Below are 21,389 nucleotides of genomic sequence, written 5' to 3' on the forward strand. Positions count from 1 at the left end.
ACAAACAAACAACAACAAAAACCTGTGCCCAAACCCAACTCACTAGTAACTCTTCCAGAAAGTGTTTCAGGACACAGTCTACTCTGCTGTTTTTCCTCTTTTGGCTTCAGGTATTCCATATCTGCCTTCTGGTACCCTGGTGAATGAAGATCATGCTATTGGGATTATATTAGTGGCTTCCTGTCAGGATATCCTGCATCTACTGATTACAATGTCTGTGATCTTGAGAAAATCCCTTAACCTTTCTCTGCCCCATTTTCCTGATCTATAAATAAGGGGGTTGGACTAAATGACCTTTGAGGTCCTTCGTGTTCTGGGTCTTTGATCCTAAGTACTCTTTGCTGTAGATCATGCTTATGGTATCTCAACAAATATCACTTCCAAGTGGAGCTTGGGGATTTTCCATTCTTCTGCTTAGGTGATGGATCTGATTCAAACTGGAATTGATAACAAGTATTTAACTTTAATTATAACACCTGGAGTCTTTCTCCAATGACAAAAAGTCAGTGACAATAGGCTTTTTACTTAAAGATTTCTGAATTACAGAGCAGAGAGGAGAAGGGAGAGAGATGTGAATATTCATTAACCTTATAAAAGGTTGACCACCAACTCATGAAAATTTTTCTAAAGTAAAGATGTAGGAGCCCGAAATACATGGATTCATTCTTTCTGTCTCTGTCTCTCTTCCACTCTCTCTTTACTTGAAATCCAGAGTCCTAAAATTTCTGTGTAAATTATGATTGTGGTTTTTTCCCTAGCTGAAGCATTTGATAAACAGTTTGGGATATTGCTTTGAACCCCAAACCTTGCCTGGTTTGTGCATTCCTAATGAGGCTCTAGGAGCAAGGGTATGAATACATTATATGGTATAATTCATTATCTGCATGAGACAGGGATATGTAGCCAATTGAGTCTTGGCTTAAGCAGCAGTCTAGTTCTTTTGTTACATGGAAACATGGGTTATAGAAGCTAGGGGATTGTTTGCATCAGAAAAATGTCACTTTAAAAATTGAGAACATTGGTATATGGAATCCATTAAAATATACATTTAGCTAAACCAAAGACCTACGTGCTATGGTTATGAATTCTGGGTCTAATAAATTATGAAGCTTCTTCAAAGGGACCTCTTCATAGATAATTTATGCCAAGGATGTCTCTTTTCCTGAGTGTTTTGCTCAAGTACATCGTACATTAAAGTGAGGATGGCTTTGTAAGTGTATTATAGAGTCAGAATGTCTTGCTCAGGGGAAATGGAGTCCATCTCTGCTTTCAGAAGATCTAAAATGTTTATTCCCTCACCTGAGGCTTCTGAAGCAGTCATGCTTCAGAATATGGTCCTTATTCTTGACACTTAAGTTTTTCCTGCTTTGGGCACACACAAATTGGTCCAACATGAGTCCTCCAATTCTTCTTCCCTGCTCCAGCTGGAGAATGCATAGAAATTATGGCCTGATCTCATGGGTCAGTAGCAGGTCATTGTCTATGGGATATGAATTAAAGCAGAGGTACCTAGCAAAAAACAATTAAAAAAAAATAATCTCCCCATTACCCTGCCATGATACCTATACTTTCTACAGTTTTTCCAATATTTCTCAGGTTCCCAAAATTTCTGATTTTGGTTCATAATTAAAATTAAAAAAATCAATTAGTCCCTTAATCAACAAGCTTTTATTAAGCACCTACTATGTGCTAAGCATCGGGGAGACAAAGACAAAAACATGAACGTCTCTATATCCATGGAGTTTACATTCTGTCTGAAAGATGATGTATCTCGTCAATCTGAAGTGGCCACATAAATTTTATTATCTAAGAGAGAAGAATTTGGAAATTTCCAGGCAATAGAATCCAAAGGGAAAAAAGCAAGAGGCAAGAAATTAGTGTTTGAAGCTCAGGATCAATCACTGAAAGGTCAATGAGAAGAGTTGACCACACCCTAGAGATAGCATGAGTGGAAGGGGAGAACTGTTTGTTTTGAGGGGAATTTCAAGTATATTAGAATAGATAATTCGTATAAAAGCAACAGATGTCAGATAATCTGGGGAAAAATCAGATTGACTCAGAAGAAGAAAGTGGCACTGATTTAAAATTTATTGTTCTATCTGATCTCATTTAGTTGGATATTAATAAACACATATTGTTCTAAAAGCTAATGAAACAACTGTGGACAAACAAGAAATAAAAATATTCCATATATTATTTTGTGTATCTAAGTATGTATATATTTTATATGCATATATACAGAATATATATATTCTTATATGTGATATCATTTGTTATTATTAGCATATATTTGTTATTATTCATGTTTTTTCCATCATGTCTGACTCTTTGTGACCCACTTTGGGATTTTCTTGGCAAAGATACCAGAATAGTTTGCTACTTCCTTCTCTGGCTCATTTCACAGATGGTGAAACTGAGGCGAACTGGGTTAAGCAACTGGTCCAGGGTCACTTGTAAGTGTTTTAAGTATCTGGGTGTGGATTTGAACTCAGGAAGAAGTCTTCCTGATTCTCAACCCTGTATTCTATGTATTGTGTCACCTAGCTGCCTGACTGTGTTGGTGGCAAGCCCCAAATTGCCTATGGTAGAGAATATGTTATGTGACTAATTTTCTCATACTCATTAGCTGTTCATATACCTCTAATAGTCAGATCATGTTCTCTTTAGGAGCAAGCCAGTGGAGGAAATCCATCCCCCTTCATTTTAGAGACAATTGGTTTAAATTTTAGGAAGTCATATAGAGATTTACTGTTAGTCTTTTATAAATTATCTTTAATATACCAACAACGCAAATATATGGATATCTGAGTTACTCTTGGCGTATTTAGATAATGATTGTGATACAGTGAAATGAACATTGATCTTAAAGATAAGATAATGAGAATTCTAGTTCTAATTTTTCAGCTAATTTGGCCATGTCACATCTCCTTGATCTTACCCATCTGTAAAATGAAATCATTGCACATTCCAGCTCTAAAATTCTTTGATCTCCCAATGGTACATAATTTCTATAATTTTGCAATTCTAAAATTCTTTGATTTTGCAATGGTACATAATTCTTAGGATTGCAATCTTTTTTTTTTTTCTTCTTCAAAGCCTCTTAAAACTATGTTATTATTCAAACTAGAAAAATTATTCAAACTAATATTAACTTTTTAGGATTGCTGTTGTCAGTGTTCAATACTTTATGTTACCTAATTATCAGAATGACTGATAAGCTGAAAGGGCTGGATAAAGATTAATCTTTGTAATCAGAAGGGCCCAAACCTGGGATCCTCTGTAGCATACACTCACTTGTTTAAGGACTCAGTTAAAATAATTTGTCACAGATAGTAAATGGTAAAACACTGTCACAGTAGTGATTTTTGCCAATCAAAAAATCTTGTAACAGATGGTATTTTCCTTGTCCTTGTTATAAAAGAATGAAGTCACTTAGGACAGCTGCTACCCTTTCCCCTTCACTATTCCCCCCCACCCCCAGTGTTGGTTTTTTTTTTCCTATTCCAGCTAAAAAGTTGCCCCTTCCCCCGCTCACTTGGCAAGTTATTCAGGATTCTGCTTGTATCTATGGCTTCTATACATTTGTTTTTCCTCCTGTATTCTCTGAAGAGAACTTAATATTTTTATTATGCTTATTTTAGAAAGTAATGTTAGAAATGGAAACTTTCTTCCTGGAAAGTTTGTCTGCTCACATCATCACTGAGCAGTTACCTCCTGGAATTTTTTTTTCTGGAAATATGAAGACACAATAAAAATGAAGGAAGGAAACCTAGGGAAGGAATTGCAAAATGAAGTTTGAAGGATCTAGTGCTAATATATTCATTGCCCTAATTGAGCACTGCTCATTTACTTCAAGCAACTATGTCAGCATCTGTTAATAACTGTTGCTATAATTACAAATGCAGCTCATACCAAAGGCAGCACAGTGGAAGGCAATCAGGCAGCCAGCATCAAGCTATGTTGATTAGTGCCACAACTTGTATTGGTTCATTGTGACCTAACGACTGCTCCCCACTAGAATAGTGTAGGAATTGGTTCTTTCTTTGTATTTGTACTCTAGCACCTTGTACAATGACCAGCACATAGCAGGTTCAATTTATTAATTGATTAATTATTTACCTATAATTTCTACATGCCAAATCAACCATTTTATTTTTTTTAATAAGAATGATAATGATGGTGAATATAACTGATATTTTTATAGAACTTCCAAGATTTGACAAACTAATTACATGAATTATCACTTTGGTCCTCACAAGTACCTTGTGAGGTGGATACTGCAGAATTATTACCTAAGTTTTACAGATGAAGAAATGAGGCTCATATTCCCCTGCAAATTTCTAACTATCATCAGCTTCTCAGTAAACTCTTTTCCCTCCTCTTAACTTCTAAAGACTAACACAGCTGATCAGTAATTCCAATGATTAACACAATTCCTAATAGAAAAAAGCAGTTAATAAAGACTTATTGACTTATTATTTTTCCTCCTAATTATTAGACATTTAAGTAACACATTGAGGTAGTGTGCAATATCTTTTTGTGTGTGCATGCAATATCTCATCCTAATTAGATTGCAAAGTTGGGAGGTAGGCAGGAATTAAATCTTACATTCAACATAACCACTGAAGCTTGGTATTTTACATTTTATCTTGTCTGAGCTCTCTCGTTTTACAGATTAAGGAAACTAAGTCACAGATTAAATTTAATGAGAAATATTATTCTTTTAGAATTATAGAATCTGAGAGTTGAAAGGAATTTCAGAGACCATTTACTTCAGTTTGAACCACTTCTAGTACCTGGGAGATGGCTTCTACATAAGCTGGCTCATTGTGTTTTTGAACAACTTTAATTATTAATGTTTTGGGGCAGCTAGATGGTGTGGTGCTGGAATCAGGAGGACCTGAGTTCAAATACCTGATACTTTCTAGCTTGTGACACTGGCAAAGTCATTGAACTCTGACTGCCTCCTTTCATCCTTTCCCCAAGTTCCATATATATATATATATATATATATATATATATATATATATATATATATATATATATATATATATTTGTGTGTGTGCTCATGTATGTGTTGGAGTGGGTTGAAATGGAATATACCTCATGGAACACACATGAAATGAAAGGACCTCTCTATTAGTAAATTAGCTTGCTTTCTCAGTAACTTCTGGAGAAAGATGTCTCAATTATCAAATTAAGTCACTTTTTGATGATATAGCACATCTTAGGTAGCCCCTTGTTCCTCCCCTCCAAAAAAATAGTGAAACTGGGGGAAACTTTCAAACCTAAGGCATAGAGAATTGGCCACTAAAGTCTAGAAAAGCTGCCCACCTACTTGATCTTAACTGGAGGGATCCCACACTCTAGACCTTTCCCTTTTTTATATAATTAATCAGGATTCTTCAAGCCTTTCCCTTGATTTCTCTTAAGGGACGAAGGAAGGACATACCCTTGTTCACACATCTTAGCAACATGGGGGCAGTTAGCATTTGATAGCCAAAAGCACATATTGGCTTAGGAAAGCTTCAGACCAGAACTCAAAGCCCTAGCCGCCTCTCCTTTATGTTCCTTTCCTGACCCAGGAAAAACTATGGTTATAGAATAGCCAACCTGAAATAGATGTTACCAGCCTTGGAGATAAACTGATAAGTTAAAAACTTTGGGAGCTCTTGGGTCCTCAGATGATATAGGTTTTACTTTATAAGAAGATCTCAGCAAATACCACAGCACTTCTTGGAGAAGATTACCACCAGTAGGTAGATGAGACTTAACTTCTAGCCTGGTTTTCCAAAAATATGCATCTTGAGAAAATTATTGGGAAAAAACAAACAACCCCCCCCCCAAACCCCACAAGGATGAAAATCAAATGTCAATTCAGCAGACTCACAAAATGTTTTATGCTTTGATGCTTTAATTATGGTCTCCCAGAACAGTATACATGAAGTATTGCCAATTAAAAAAAGTTTTTATTGATGTATGCATGTGAGCCTTTTTGTGTTAAGCATTTCTTTTGAGTGGAGTTAATAAATAGCTGTCCTTTTGATGATGTATATTAAGTATTTTTCTTCTCTTTGACTTTTTTGAGAAAATCCTAGATATTAGCCAAACTTAAGCTTTCAGTATGAGATATCAGCATTGGGCCTGTGTATAAAGCCTAAAGATGTGTGAGAAAAGACCCTGTTCCCTCTTTCTAATTGGAAGTAACATGGAATAACTGGTAATCCATAAAATTAAAAAAAATATTTCTACCACTATATTTCAACATAATCGGTTTCTGTTGCCATCCTATGGCATATCTTTTTTATATTAAAATTTTTAAATTAAAATTATATTTAATTATATATTATTTATATATAATATATTAATTAATATAATTAAAATTATATTTAAAAGGCATATAGTACATTACTAAAAGGTAGTTAACCATAGGCTTCATGAGATTGTCAAAGTGGTCCATAATGCAAAAAATTTTATGAAGTTATCTTCTGCAGGATTAAATCTTAAAAGGAGTAAATGAATCCAGATCTGAGAGGGCCCTTTTATTTGAGAGGGAGACAAAGACCACTTTAGTCATCTTTCATTCAACATTTGCTGTTCTTGTTAAACTAGGAATGAAAAAACTCTTAAGTGGATAATATAAACTTTGGCTCCATTAATGATTCTTGCCATGATTTTGCCATTTTGAAGAAAATCTTTTTAACAGTATGCCCTATAAATGCCATAGCAAGTAAGAGATGAATGGGGGAAGTGAGTGGAATGGACTCCTGAGTCTTAAGATTTATTTGGATGAAACAGACACAATCTGTAGATTGATTTAAGAATATGGGGAGCTAAGGCATGAATGAGGATGAGCTTCTCAGTCTGAGAGACAGTGAGAGTTTGTAGGATAAATCCTTAGGGTGCCCTCTGGTGTTAAATGGTGTACATCGGGTAAGCATAAGTACAAGTTATGCTTGATTTACATTTAAATTACTAAATGTCAGTGCATTAAATATTATAACTTTTAAATCATTTGCTTTGCTGTCAAGATTCTTTGTCCATTTGTTCAAATTTACTTTTCTTCTTTTATGGCAGAAGTTCCTATATGTTCTCTATTTTATTTTATTTTTTCTTTAAAAATTTTGAATTGTTTCATAAAAATCATTTCAGATCTCATCTCATCAAATCATTTATTCATGAAAATCTATAACCAGAAAGTTCCTCTTTAAAAAAAATTCAGAGTTTGTAACAAACAGTAAAATTATTGGGTCAAAAATGCATAATTTTTCCAAAACTTTCACTGAAAATTGCCAAGTTTTCTCAAAAAAATTCTATATGTTTAAAATTCCATCAACAATGAATGTGGGTTTGTTGATGTAGTAGATAGAACTTTAGTTCAATTGTGGCTTCAAATACTTAGTAGATGTGAGAATCTGGGCAAGTCACTTAACCTCTCTATGCCTCAGTTTTCTCAGCTCTCATTTGGGACCATTAATAGTGCATAATCCTCAAGGTTGTGAGGAGATAATGAAATAATATTTATAAAGCACCTAACACAGTGTCTGGCACACTTAATGGATGCTTGCCCCTCCTTCCTCCCCATGACAGAGTCAGCATTTTCTTTGATTTGATTAATCTTGCCAGTTTAATAGGTATATGGAGAGATTTCAGAGTTGTTTTAATTTGCACCCTTTTGATTATTTAAGAATTTGAGTGTTTTTAAAGGGTATTATTTATAATTTTGTACTTCTTTTGAAAATAGTTTCTTAATTTATTAAATAATGATATATAAAAGCCTTTATACATTTTCATTTATTTATTTATATTGCTGAGGCAATTGGGGTTACTGACTTATCCAGAGTCACACACAGAACTAGGAAGTTTTAAGTATTTGAGGCCAGATATGAACTCAGGTCCAACTGACTTCAGGGCTGGTGCTCTGTCCATTAAACCATCTAGCTGTCCTCTTTATAAATTTTTAGAAATCCCTTATGCATTTTAGGTGTCTAATTTTTCTATTTTTCACAAATGTTTTCCCCATATGTTAGTTTTCTTATTATTTTAATCATATTGTTGTATAGATTTAAAAAATATTTGATGAGATTAAGTATATCTATCTTGTCCCTAATAATTCCTTCTGTTTAATAAGTCATCTCCCTCCTAATTTATAAGCAAATCAGTACATTTTTCTTTTTTTCTATGTTTTCTTTATGAAAAATGCTTTAATTCAGTTATAAATTACTGAGATATGTGGTGTAAGGTGTTCATCTAAATCTACATCAAAGAATTATAAAGCTAGGTCTTGAAGAGATCTTATATTCAGAAAACCTTCTATTTTATTTTATTTTTATTATTAAAACTTTTTATTGACAGTACATATACATGGGTAATTTTTTACAATATTGTCCCTTGCACTCACTTCTGTTCTGACTTTTCCCTTCCTTCCTTCTACTTCCTCCCCTAGTTGGCAGTCTTATACATGTTAAATATGTTACAGTATATCCTAGATACAATATATGTGTGCAAAACCATACTGTTCTCTTGTGGCACAGGAAGAATTGAATTCAGAAGGTAAAAATAACCTAGGAAGAAAAATTAAAAATGCACACAGTTCACATTCATTTCCCAGTGTTTCTTCTCTGGATGTAGCTGAGTCTGTCCAATATAGATCAATTGGAGCTAAATTAGATCTCTTTGTTGAAGAGATCCACTTCCATCAGAATACATCCTCATACAGTATCGTTGTTGAAGTGTATAATGATCTCCTGGTTCGGCCCATTTCACTCAGCATCAGTTCATGTAAGTCTCCCCAAGCCTCTCTGTATTCATCCTGCTGGTCATTTCTTACAGAACAATAATATTCCATAACATTCATATACCACAATTTGCCCAGCCATTCTCCAATTAATGGGCATCCATTCATTTTCCAGTTTCTAGCCACTACAAACAGGGCTGCCACAAACATTTTGGCACATACAGGTCCCTTTCCCTTCTTTAAGATCTCTTTGGGATATAAGCCCAGTAGTAACACTGCTGGATCAAAGGGTATGCACAGTTTGACAACTTTTTGAGCATAATTCCAGATGGCTCTCCAGAATGGTTGGGTACATTCACAATTCCACCAATAATGCATCAGCGTCCCAGTTTTCCCTCATTCCCTCCAATATCGGTCATTATCTTTTCCTGTCATCTTAGCCAATCTGACAGGTGTGTAGTGGTATCTCAGAGTTGTCTTAATTTTCATTTCTCTGATTAATAGTGATTTGGAACACCCTTTCATATAGATAGAAATAGTTTCAATTTCATCATCTGAAAATTGTCTGTTCATATCTTTTGACCATTTATCAACTGGAGAATAAGACTTCTATTTTAGAAATGAGGAAACTGAGGCCTAGAGAGTTTTAATGACTTGCCCAAGATCATTTAGGAAGCAGTAAGTGTTGGAAGATTTAAAGCCAATGGTCTACCTCCAAAACTAATGTTCTTTCCTTATACTTTGTTCTTTATGTCTAAATTGCTAAACAATGCTCATTCAAACTTTCTTTTAAAAGATATTCTCAAATATCATATAGTCTTGTTACAAATAAGGTTTTTAACTTATATTCTCATTTTTAGCAATAAATATTATTTCTGTGTATTTATTGTTATATTTACTAAACTCATTTATCACCTCTATTAGTTTTTCAGATGAGTTAGATTTTTTATCACCCTTAAACAATGATATTTTTGCTAACATTATTTCCAATTTTAATCCTGCTAATAATTTTTCCTGTTTTCCTATAAAGATCAGAATTTTAGATGTCAAATAAAAGAGATAAAAGTGGACATCCTTATTTTGTAGCTATTTTAATGGGAATGTGTTTAATTTGCATATTATATCAGTAGATTCTTTTGGAGACCAAGTAGATACTTTTTTATTCTATTAAGGAAAAAAAAAAGCCCCAGATTTTTCTCTTTCTGACATGTATGTGGCAAGGTAGGAGGTGAGGAATAGGAGGAAGAGTGAATAGGGTAGAAATAAAGTGCTTTCAGAGAGTGTGGAGTTAAAGATAAAAGTTTGATGAGCAAGATTAGTTACTTTCTTTTGGTTGCCCATGCTATCCGCCAGTGAGTCATTTGAGTCATTTTCAGAGCTGCCCTTCAGTCACTGCTTTTAGGCTTCTCTTTAGTCAATGCTCTTAGCATTATTGAGGGAAGGGGTGAAGCTGTGGGAGAGGAAGGAATGAATTTTCTTTCAGACCTGCCTAGAGAAAGAACAAAGGGAAACAAAGACCAAATGATCACCTCCAATGCCAATTTCAGTTCATCTAACTATACAAACTGTTAGGCTCATAAGAGTCTAGGTATGGTCCACATTTATTCTTTATTGTGGGTGTTCTCTTTGGTGTGAATCAAAATCTATTCACTTCAAGATCTCAGTTGGGCAAATCCTAGAAATTAGACTCCTTCTTTGTGCACCACAGTATAAAATCTCTTTTATCTCTCTCTAATATATTTTTACCAACTAATTGTACCTTCTTGGCTACATTTATTTTTCCAGAAGCATGCAAAAATCACTTTTCAATGAATGGCCACATTATTTGAACTATTTTCTTCTAAACCCGACAATGAAATATAAAGCAAAATGAATTGTTAATCTCTCTTGAGAGGACGAGAGTGTCTAAAGGAAGCAGAGAATGGAAGAGCAGATTATCACCAGAGCATCTGCTTAGTCCTAGTTGCACATTTTCTATACTGGTAGTCTCACTCCTCAGACCTTGGTCCATTTCTCATATTCTAGTGCTCATGGTGGGGGTGACTGCTTTTGAAGAGAGTACAGCTTTTAAGGGAAATATAGCAGTAATCCTAAGGTTCCCTGACTTTACAGAGCTATTGTTCTAACTATCTGTCTGTCAAGGATTTTAAAATTTTCTGGCTTTAGGATAGTCTTACAGCATTGCTGACTATCAGATAGATAATTTGCTGATCAGTGATAACCAAGTTCCTGAGACAATAGTCAATATTCCTCAGTTCTACCTCTGAACCATAAAATTAGCATATCAGTATCTCTCTGTCTTTTCCTATAAATTTATCTTCTTGTTCCTGATTCTTTGCTAAATCCTTTTGAAACTTAACCCATTTCAATTGGCCTTACAATTAAATAAACTTTGCTCCTTGACTTGGAGATGGGTTCAAGCCTGCAAATTCTTTGATGATACCTCCTGACACTGGTCTGTGACTCCAACCATTGGGATCTCCTCCTGAACCTCAATACATTGTCCTAAGTATTGGTCCCACCAAGAGCCCAAAAGTTGGGAAGGTATCCTTTGATCCTGGATTCTCAGGTGTTTGTTACTGACATGTGCCACAGTCCCATTACATGCAAAATAAATTAAAAATACCAGTAGGGAAATTACATAATTCTAACACATCAGAAAATATATAGGAAAGAGATGATTAATCAATAGGCAATTATATCCAGTACTTTACTACCTGTCAAGTATTAGGCTAGGTACTAAGTTTATAAGTACTGTACAAAGATCAAAACAATTCTTGTGTTGTTATTGAGTTGTATGATCACATCCAACTCTTTTTGACTGCATGGACTATACTATCCATGAACTTTTCTTGGTAAAGAAACTGGAGTGGTTTTACCATTTCATTTCTTTTTCCTGTATATTAAGGCAAACAGCCCAGGTTCACATAGCAAATAAATATCTGAGGCCACATTTGAACTTGGGTTTTCCTTACTCCAGTTCAGCACTCTATCCATTGAGCTATCTAGCATCCTGCGTATACAATTGTTCCTATGTACAACAATATAAATTACTAAAATGAATTATGAATAGACAAATTTTGGAGAAATGATGAGTATTAAAAATGATTTCTTTTTATTTTCACTTGTCAAACAAAAGAAGCAACCAAAATACTCCTGTCCCTGAGGGAGTTACAGCTGAATTGTTTTTTCAGTGTTTTTTCTTTGTCTCTCAGCCCCAAAAAGGAATATTCTACTCCACCCCATCCATTACTTGATAATTGATTTGCACCCTGCCTCCAGTGTACCTTAACTCAGAATTTGCAGCTAATAATGCTATTATTCAATTTAGTTTACTTCAATAAACATCATTAAGTATTTTCTATGTCTAAGATCATAGGCTGGAAGCTGGGAAAGAAATCTGCCAGTAGTTTATGTCGGTCTGGGTGGTGTGCCATACATTTACCTGCCACAGAGGGGCTCCAGAGACTGCAGAGAAAGGACAGCTTTTCTGACCTAACAAAAGACAAACCAGGAATTTGAAATCTGAAAATCCACAGATTCCTGATTCAGAAAACACCTAGAAAGCAAAGTCTTGTCCCGAATAGAACCTTGAAGTTCTGGGCTCACATTAGTCAGGTGGAACATCTCCCAGGCTTCATGATCCCAGGGTGATCAATCTGATGAAGCTCCAGGATTTCCCCAATACTTAAAAGAGCTTTCATCATGGTGTCCTATCTAGTGTTTCTGATTGTGTACTGAGATACCCCCTTACTTCACGGATCTGAGCCCTCTTAGTGTAATATAAGAACAATTTTTTCTTTAAAAATGTCAAGGAGATGGTCCCCCCCAGCCTCCTGTTCCCTACCTCATCCCTTCAATTCCTCAATTGTAACCAAGTTGACCAACTGATATTTTGGCTCCAATTAATAGCAATAAACTATGATAAAATAGGAAACTTCCAGTCCTTGAATCATGATGTGATGTTTAAGGGTACTATGTGTGAAGGAGAGGAACTAAGGTAGTGGAGAAAAGGCAATGGCTCACCTGAGTTCTCCCCCAAACCTCTCTAAATACTTTAAAATAATGCCATAAAACAATTCCTGAGTGGCAGAACCCACCAAAGACAAAGAAAACTTAAAAGCTCAGCAGCAAAGGTCTGTTGCACCTGGGTGAGACTGGAGCACAGTCCAGCACAGGTTGCACCAGCGTAACCCAGCAAACCAGGAGCAGGCTTTGGGAGCCAATGACTCAGAAGTGATAGCAGTTGCTTCCAGAGCTTTCAGCCTGTTGATGATAAGATGGTCCAACAATAAATCAGAAGGAGATTACAGGGGCCTCTTTGCCAGGGCAAAGGGGCAGGACTCTGTTACTTAGCCCATACTTAGATCAGGGTTGCAGTCCTTGGAGGCAGCCCCAGGATAAGGAAGAGCACTAGCACAAAAGACTTTGCAGCAACAGTGGAGTGAGAACCTCCACACAGTTCTGGAACAAGAAAGGGTGCTTGTGTTCACTCACAGACCAGAACACAATCTAGGACAGTAGTAAACACACCTCTCCTTAAATTATACCAACTTGGATGGATTGAAAATTTATGTCTCTAGAAGTATCTCTAAAAATAGCTGCATAAAACTTCTAAAGTTTGGGATCCTGTAAGCAGAGACCTTCTTAACAAAGAATTAAAAGTGAAGCAATAGGCTTGGGAAAAGAGCAAACAACAGAGAAAAAATCTGACTGTAGAAAATTACTTTGTTGACAAGGAAGATCAAAACACATCAAAAGAAGATAAAAAAGTCAAAACTCCTACACCCAAAGCATCCATGAAAATTATGAATTGATCTCAGGCCATGAAAGAACAGGAAGGGATTTTTAATATCAAGTAAGAGAAGTAGAGTAAAAAATTGGGAAGAAAAATGAGAGCGATGCAAGAAAATCATGAAAAAGATTCAATAGCTTGGTGGAGGAGGAAAAAATAGTAAGGAAAATAAGCCTTTGAAAACAGAGAGGTTTGGGGGAGAACTATGTTAAGAGGTACAAAAAGTCAATGAGGAGAAGAATGCTTTAAAAAGCGGAATTACCAAATAAAAAAAAGAGGTTTTTAAAGCCTACCTTTAGGTTTAATTGAACCAACATTTATTTAGTATTCATTATGTGCAAAACACAATGTTGGGCAGTTAGATGGTACAGTGGATAGATTACTAGTTATGAAATCAGGAGAACCTGAATTCAAATCCAGCCTCAGATATTTTCTAGTTATATGATTCTGGGCAAATCAATTCATCCTATTTGCCTCAGTTTCCTGAAGAAGGAACTGACAGACTATTTATCAAGAAAACCTTGGATGGGGTTACAAAAAGACATATTGATTAATTTACAAAATAAAAGCAAAAACCAAAAGTTTCAATAAATTGAGGAAGTATATCCTTTTTAATACTGTTTAGTAACCATTATTTTTGTTAGCAATTATAGCATTTCATATTTTATAGAGAAGGTAGGCAATTAAGGAGAGTATCAAAGGCTTTGAATTAGTAAGACCTTGGTTTCAAGACTCATTTCTGATATTACCTAGCTTTGCAACAATGAGTAAGCTTAACTTCTATGGACCTCTGTTTCTTCAACTATAAAGTGAAGATATTAACACTTGTGAGGCTCAAATGATTTTTAATTGTGATTATTTCCATCCTTACATTTTTCTTCTTCCCTTCCTTTCCCTTCCTTTTCCTTCCTTTCCTCCTTCCCTTTCTCCCTCCTTCCTTCCTTCCTTCCTTCCTACCTGCCTTCCTTCCTTCCTTCCTTCCTTTTGTTCTTTCTTGACTTCCTTCCTTCCTTCCTCCCTCCTTCCTTTCTTCTTTCTTTCCTTCCTTCCTTCCTTCCTTCCTTCCTTCCTTCCTTCCTTCCTTCCTTCCTTCCTTCCTTCCTTCCTTCCTTCCTTTTTTCCTTCTTTCCTTCCTTCTTCCTTCCTTCCTTCCTTCCTTCCTTCCTTCCTTCCTTCCTTCTTTCCTTCCTTCCTTCCTTCCTCTCTTCTTTTCTTCCCTCCTTCCTTCCTTCTTGCCTCCTTCCTTCCTTCCTTCCTTCCTAACTCTTTTTTTCCCATTGCACTTAAAAACAATTTTTAACATTTTTTTTTAAATTTTGAGTTCCAATTGTAGCCTGCTTGAGGGAGTGTTGGAGATGAAAGAGAAAAAAGAATAAAGTAAAGAGTACACAGAAGAGAAGAATAATCTACAAGTAATCAAAGAAATATGGACAGTCATAAATATAATATCTTCTATTATTATATATAGGGTTACTTGAAATAGAAATTTATTGTTACATGTTTTGAATCCTCCCTGATGTTCTGCTGGGCCCATGATTATGATTTTTTTTTTTTACATTTTCCCTTTCTGTCTTTCTTTTTCAATTTTGTTTTTTTTCTTATTTTGTATTTAGTTTTAAATAAATAACTATGAAAAAAATTTGAGTTCCAAATTTTCTTGTTTATTCCCCCTCCTCATTTAATATAGATTATGCACTTGTAGTTATTAAACATATTTCCCTATTAATCATGTCTTGAAAGAAAACACAAACCTCCCCCCCAAAAAAAAAAAAACCAAACTCAAAGCAAAACAAGAAAAAATAAAGTTTACAAAAAGTTTCAGTTTATCAGTTTTCTCTCAAGGTGGATAAGATTTTCCACCAGATTGTTGTTAAATCATTTTCAGTCATGTACAACTGCATTTAGGTTTTTTTTTTTTTTTTGGCAGAGATACTAGAGTATTTTGCCATTTCCTTTTGTAGCTCATTTTACAGATGAGGAAATGGAGACAAACAAGGTGAAAAGACTTGGACTGAATAAGACAAATAAAATGGGACTAAAGCTAAATTCTTGAGGCCCTGAGACCAGAAGGTTTAAGGAGAGAGGAACAGAGCTCTTACCTGGATAGCTTCCTGTTGTGAGGGAATAAGGCCTTTTTATTTGGAAGCCACTGGCAAGAGAAGGGAAAGGAGAGGGAGAGGTGGTCTCTTAGAGAGAGAGAGAAAGACAGAGAGAGAGCCAGAGAGAGACAGAAAGACAGAGAGTCAGAGACAGAGACAGAGACAGACAGGGACAGAATGGGAGAAAAAAGGGGGAGAGAGGGAGAGAAGGAGAGGGAGAAAGAGGGGGAGAGAGAGAGAGACAGAGAGACAGAGAGACAGAGAGACAGAAACAGAGAGAACCAGATGTAGACAGAGACACACAGAGAGAAACAGAGACAATTAGAGATAGATGGAGAGAAAGACTTACAGTTCCAGTCTGGTAGTTTTAATGACAAAGCCTTTTTTCTACTACACAGCCAATGGAGAGAGACTGATTCCATTCACTCTTAAGTGACCACAGAATACCTCCTCCTATAATCAGGTCCCTGTTGCCTCTTACAGGAGCATGTACATATTAGGTAGCTCAGGAATTTGTTAAAGCCCTGTTTCAGAGATAATGAATGTATGAAAAGTGTTTTGTAGTGCTATGGGTATTTTGGTTAAAATAATTATAGTTTTTTTCAGAATTCTTCAAATTCTAAGGCAACTAGTACCTATTTTCAGAAGTCCATTCTTTGGCGCGCGCGCGTGTGTGTGTGTGTGTGTGTGTGTGTGTGTGTGTGTGTGTAGGAGGGACTGGAAATAAAATGCATGAATATTTGAAAATCCAAAAAATTCAGAAGATATTAAATACCATAATAGGCTTAAAAATGCCATCATTGAAGGGGGTGAGGATTTTCAAGTATCTTTTTTGATAAAGGTTAATACAAATGCATTTCTAGGCTTACCAAATGTCATTGGATCCTGAATCTTTTCATGTCATTCCCATTTGTTACACTGAAATCAGGTGTTCACAAATACAGTCATATCATAAAGAACCAATCTCAGCAGTATTTATCTCTTAACCAGCCTTTGTGGCATCTGATGGTGGCTATACAGGACTGAGAGGGAGAGGGGAAGAAGAGGAAGGGAGGGAAAATTGTTTTCCTTAGATCTTCAATTGTGGGGAGCTCATAATAAAAAATGAGAACAAAGAGAGCTTGTGAGGCAGATGGATCGAGAGAGAAAAAGACACAATAGAGGGTATTTGTTGGGAGAAGAAAAACAGAAATGACATTTCTGACTAAAATGACCACATGAAAGATTTTAGCCATACCTTGTTCTCCAAAAAAACCACCTCAAGTAGCCATGTCAAACTGATGGCCTGAATCAAATTAAAATGTAATTAGAAAATGTTTAACAAAACAAATAAAAATACAATAAAACATACAAAAATGTTCATTTGTGATTTTCTTAGAAAATAAGCTGGTCATGTGAGGATCTATTTCTAGTTGCATTTGTCACTATTGATCTTAAGGACCATGAAAATTAGCTCCCCTGCATTGAAACAAACAACTAGGGATAACCTAATCCCTATCACTTCCCACTCCCAACCCTCCTCCCAAAAAAACCTACCATCATTTCTATAAACTACATATCTGAGTCAGTATAAAGGGGGCTCTGCTTAGGTCTTCCTACCCATACTATCTCACACAGAATTGTAGAGAGGAGACAAGATAGAGTATGGCATCCTGTACTTCAGAACCATGGAGCTCAATTTTCCAGAATCTTTAACCTGTCTGGAACTGAAACAGAACACAAAGCCTAGCCATGACCCAACTTCCTAGTTAAGGATTATGGCAGGGACAGGGCTTGGTTCTGGTTCTAGTTCTAGACTTGTGCCGTAGTCTAGAATTGATTTAACTTTCTAGTTAGAGATTGTGGCAGGGCAGGTTTGGACCTGGTTTCCAGAATGAGTCTAGTACTGTGAAAGATGTCAGATTCTATTGCTTTATTGGGGAGAAGATGGAAGGAGAGTGTGGCAGGGAATAGTGTCTGGACTCTGACTAGGGAAGCAGAGAAGTGTTTGAGCCTGGTATATTAAACTCTAGGATCATGGCTGGGAGTGAGAATTGAATCTCTTTACCTACTCACCCCATCAGTGATTATGGGAGACAAGTTGACTTCCAATTGAAAATTATGGTACCATTGGAAACCCAGCTTGATTATTCCATCTAGAGTAGCAAGGAGTATATCAGGATACACAGGGAGAGTGAGATTCCAGGTTCAACTAGCCTAAATAGGACCAGTATTTCTCTTCTTGTTTTTTAATAGACTGATTCTCTCTCTGTCTCTCTGTCTCTCTGTCTCTCCCTCTCTTCCTCTCCCTCTCTCTCTCTCTCTCTCTCTCTCTCCCTCTCCCTTTCCCTCTGCCTCTCTCTTTCTCCTTCTCTCTCTCTCTCTCTCTCTCTCTCTCTTTCTCTCTCTCTCTCTCTCTCCCCCTCTCTCCCCCTCTCTCTTCCCCTTTCTCTCTCCTCTCTTTCTATCTCTCTCTTTCCCTTTTTCTTTCTTCTCTCCCCCTCTCTCTTCCCCTTTCTCTCTCCCCTCTTTCTGTCTCTCTCTTTCCTTCCTTCCTTCTTTCTTTTTTTCTTTCTTTCTTTCTTTCTTTCTTTCTTTCTTTCTTTCTTTCTTTTTTCTTTCTTTCTTTCTTTCTTTTTTCTTTCTTTCTTTCTTTCTTTCTTTCTTTCTTTCTTTCTTTCTTTCTTTCTTTCTTTCTTTCTCTTTCTTTCTTTCTTCCTATATATATGCATTTACTTTATATGTGCTTTATTTTTGAGTTCTAAATTCTATTCCTTCCTCCCTCCTTCTCTTCTCCTCTCCCTGATATGGTAAGCAATTCCATGTAGGTTATATATGTGCCATCATATAAAACATTTCCATATTAGTCATTTTGTAAAAGATGACTTGAATTAAAAGGCAAGAAAGAAAGTATGAGAGAGAAATAACATGCTTCAGTCTGTATTTAGACAGTATCAGTTTTTTTCCTGTGGAGGTGGATAGCATACTTCATCATGTGTAGAAACAGTGTTTCTACTTTGCTGTCTTAGGCCAAACTTCCTGGAGAGGAAGAAGCCATTCCTTTTTTTTTTTTTTTTTTTTTTTAAACTGACAGTCCCACATGCATTTTCCTCCCTCATCATTTTCACCTTCTGGCCTTTGTGACTTCCTTCAAGTTTCAATACAAATACTACATCGGGTAAGAAGCTTTTTTCAGTCCTTGTCAATGCTAGTAACATTCTTCTGGGATTACTTAACATTTACTCTGTAGATATCTATATTAACACATTTGTTGGCATATGATTTCCCCCCATTATAATGTAAGCTTTTTGAAGGCTAGAATTGTTGTCTTCTTTTATTTCTCTTGCATTCAGCACAGTGCTGGTACATAGTAAATATTTAAGAAATATTTGTGGACTTAGATAGAAACAAATAATTATCATGAAGATTTCAATATGCTTCTTTCAGATGTAGACAAATATAAGAAAAACCTAAATAAGAAAAATGCAAAAGACATGATTTGAATTTAAGAAAAATTCAATATGACAGACTTTTGGGTCTGTAAAAATGAGAATGAGAATGACAAAGGAAAATTTCTCATCTTTTCATGCCTCCTTTATAAAAACTGACTAGAGCATAAAAATCTTGTAAATAAATACAGAAAAACAGAAACAGTAAATAGTAAATGTGTATTTTACTAACCTCAATCTAATAGAAAACCCATCTAAGACACCTATTCACTGTATGATCCTGGGCAAATTATTTAACATCTCTCAGACTCCATTTCATTCTCTGTAAAATGGGGATAATAATAATACCTACCATTCAGGGTTGTGAAGTTCAAATGAGGTAACATATATACAGCAATGTAATCCTAAAGAATGAATGGGTCGAAGGATAAATCATAAAACAATAATTTATTTTATTTAAAAATGTTAATGAGATCCTCTTTCCATTTATATTCTCTTTCCTCTTCATCCTTTCATATTCTTATCAGGATCTGGGCTGAGCACCAGATTCAGCAAGTCAGGAATAAACTGCACATATTGAGCAGTGGTAGCATCTGCCTACTCAGTCTTACTAGCCAGCAGCAGGTGCTCAACTGGATACAAAGCTTAGAAATAAAAATATGAACTTAATTTAATCTGACATTAGGAAAATAGTTCTGAGCTTCTATATTGGTATCATTATATTATGAAAACAGAAACATAGGAGTTCTGACTGGATGTGCATTTTTCTTCAAGTGAAAACTGATTTGGCTTCTTTCACTTTCTCCACTTTTATTGACCAATTTGGGCTGGGACTCCTATTATTTTTTTTAAACATCTGGAGACATCTTCCCTCCATTCCTTATTTAGTTATTCCAGAAGATACTTTGAATCCACTCAAAACCACATATATTTTATTTTCTGTCTTTTATTCCCAATAGTCTTCTTTCCCTCCTCCCATAAAACAAAGAAAAATAGACACAGTGATTGCATTTGACAACATATGTTATAATCTATACCCAAAGTCAACCTCTTTTCTATCAAGAGGAGGGCAATGTTTCATCATTGGCTCTCTGAAACCAAGATTAGAAATAGTATATAATATGAATTTTGATGTTTTAGTTAGATTCTATTAGCAAGAATAAAGAATACTATAAAGTTGTGGCACTATTCAAATTGTTTCCTTATTTCACATTCAAACTGCTTATTTCCATTGGGTTGGAAACTAAAATGTCTAGCAGTTATATTTATATAGTAATTTATTAATATGCAATTGCTTCATTGGATTAATTATTCACACTAATCAGGACACAGTTGTGTATTACTGGAATTACTTTGCACTCTATGTTCTTGGTTTAACAATGAACTGTTTAACAACATTACTGAAATTATTTTTAACATCTTCAGTTCTAAAACACTATTCCTTAAATACTACAGTTGTTTTAGCTGTCTAATTATCTGTCTTACATACAGATTAAATTTTCTGTTTTTAGTAATTAAGGGTACATTCAATATAGTGGCACATTCAATATAGTACCTGAATTGAAATATGGTCTCATATACTCATTAGTTGTATGATTCTGGGCAAGTCCCATAACCTGTTTACTTCAATTTTCTTAACTGTAAAATGGGAACCATACTAGTCCTTACCTCATAATGTTGTTGTGAGGATCAAATAAGATATTATTTGTAAAGTGCTTCGCATATAATACCTTGCATATGGTGGGTGCTTAATAAATGCTTGTTTTCCTTCTCCTCCCAAGGAAAGCTGTTCATAGTCCTTTTATATAGTTATTTATCATTTGGGGGGTTTATTTATATATTTATCTATCTAGTGAGAAATGTTTTAAAAAGCAAACAAAAAAAGGAAAAATAAGTTTGGGTTTGTGCTTAGATTTTGTTCTAGTCTGGCTCAGAGGTGTAAAAAAAACCTTTGAAAACCTTAAAATGCTATATAAATTTGAGCTCTTACTATTAGTATTCTTGTTTTTATTATATACAACCTTAGAAAAATGAGTTCTGAGCAAGCTATGATTGGGGGAGGAAAGATATTTTTGGTACTTTAAGACTGGCACAGAATAAAAGAATTCATCATATTGATAGTATTATTCTCATTTTTTCTCCAGCTCCTGTGATTGTTATGCCACCTAAAAAGATTCACAATGTAACCGGGGCCCAAGTCTACCTGTCCTGTGAAGTGAAGGCTGTTCCAACACCAGTCATTACCTGGAGGAAGGTGAGTTACAGAACACTGACAAGAGCAGCGTCACAGATGTTCACAATGTTTGTACTTGATGGTTATCACAGATGTT

General features: G+C 35.4%; 1 protein-coding gene across 1 annotated transcript in view; it reads left to right on the forward strand.

Annotated features, from left to right (window-relative positions):
* IGFBPL1 (insulin like growth factor binding protein like 1) overlaps positions 1 to 21,389 on the forward strand; it is a 62,779-nt gene that overhangs the window by 28,836 nt on the left and 12,554 nt on the right. Inside the window, exon 2 of the mRNA XM_051995795.1 lies at positions 21,204 to 21,313. Within this exon, the coding sequence (XP_051851755.1) occupies positions 21,204 to 21,313 (110 nt within the window). The remainder of the gene's footprint in view (positions 1 to 21,203; positions 21,314 to 21,389) is intronic.

The sequence above is a fragment of the Antechinus flavipes genome, chromosome 1 (assembly GCF_016432865.1).
Source record: "Antechinus flavipes isolate AdamAnt ecotype Samford, QLD, Australia chromosome 1, AdamAnt_v2, whole genome shotgun sequence".
Taxonomy (NCBI): domain Eukaryota; kingdom Metazoa; phylum Chordata; class Mammalia; order Dasyuromorphia; family Dasyuridae; genus Antechinus; species Antechinus flavipes.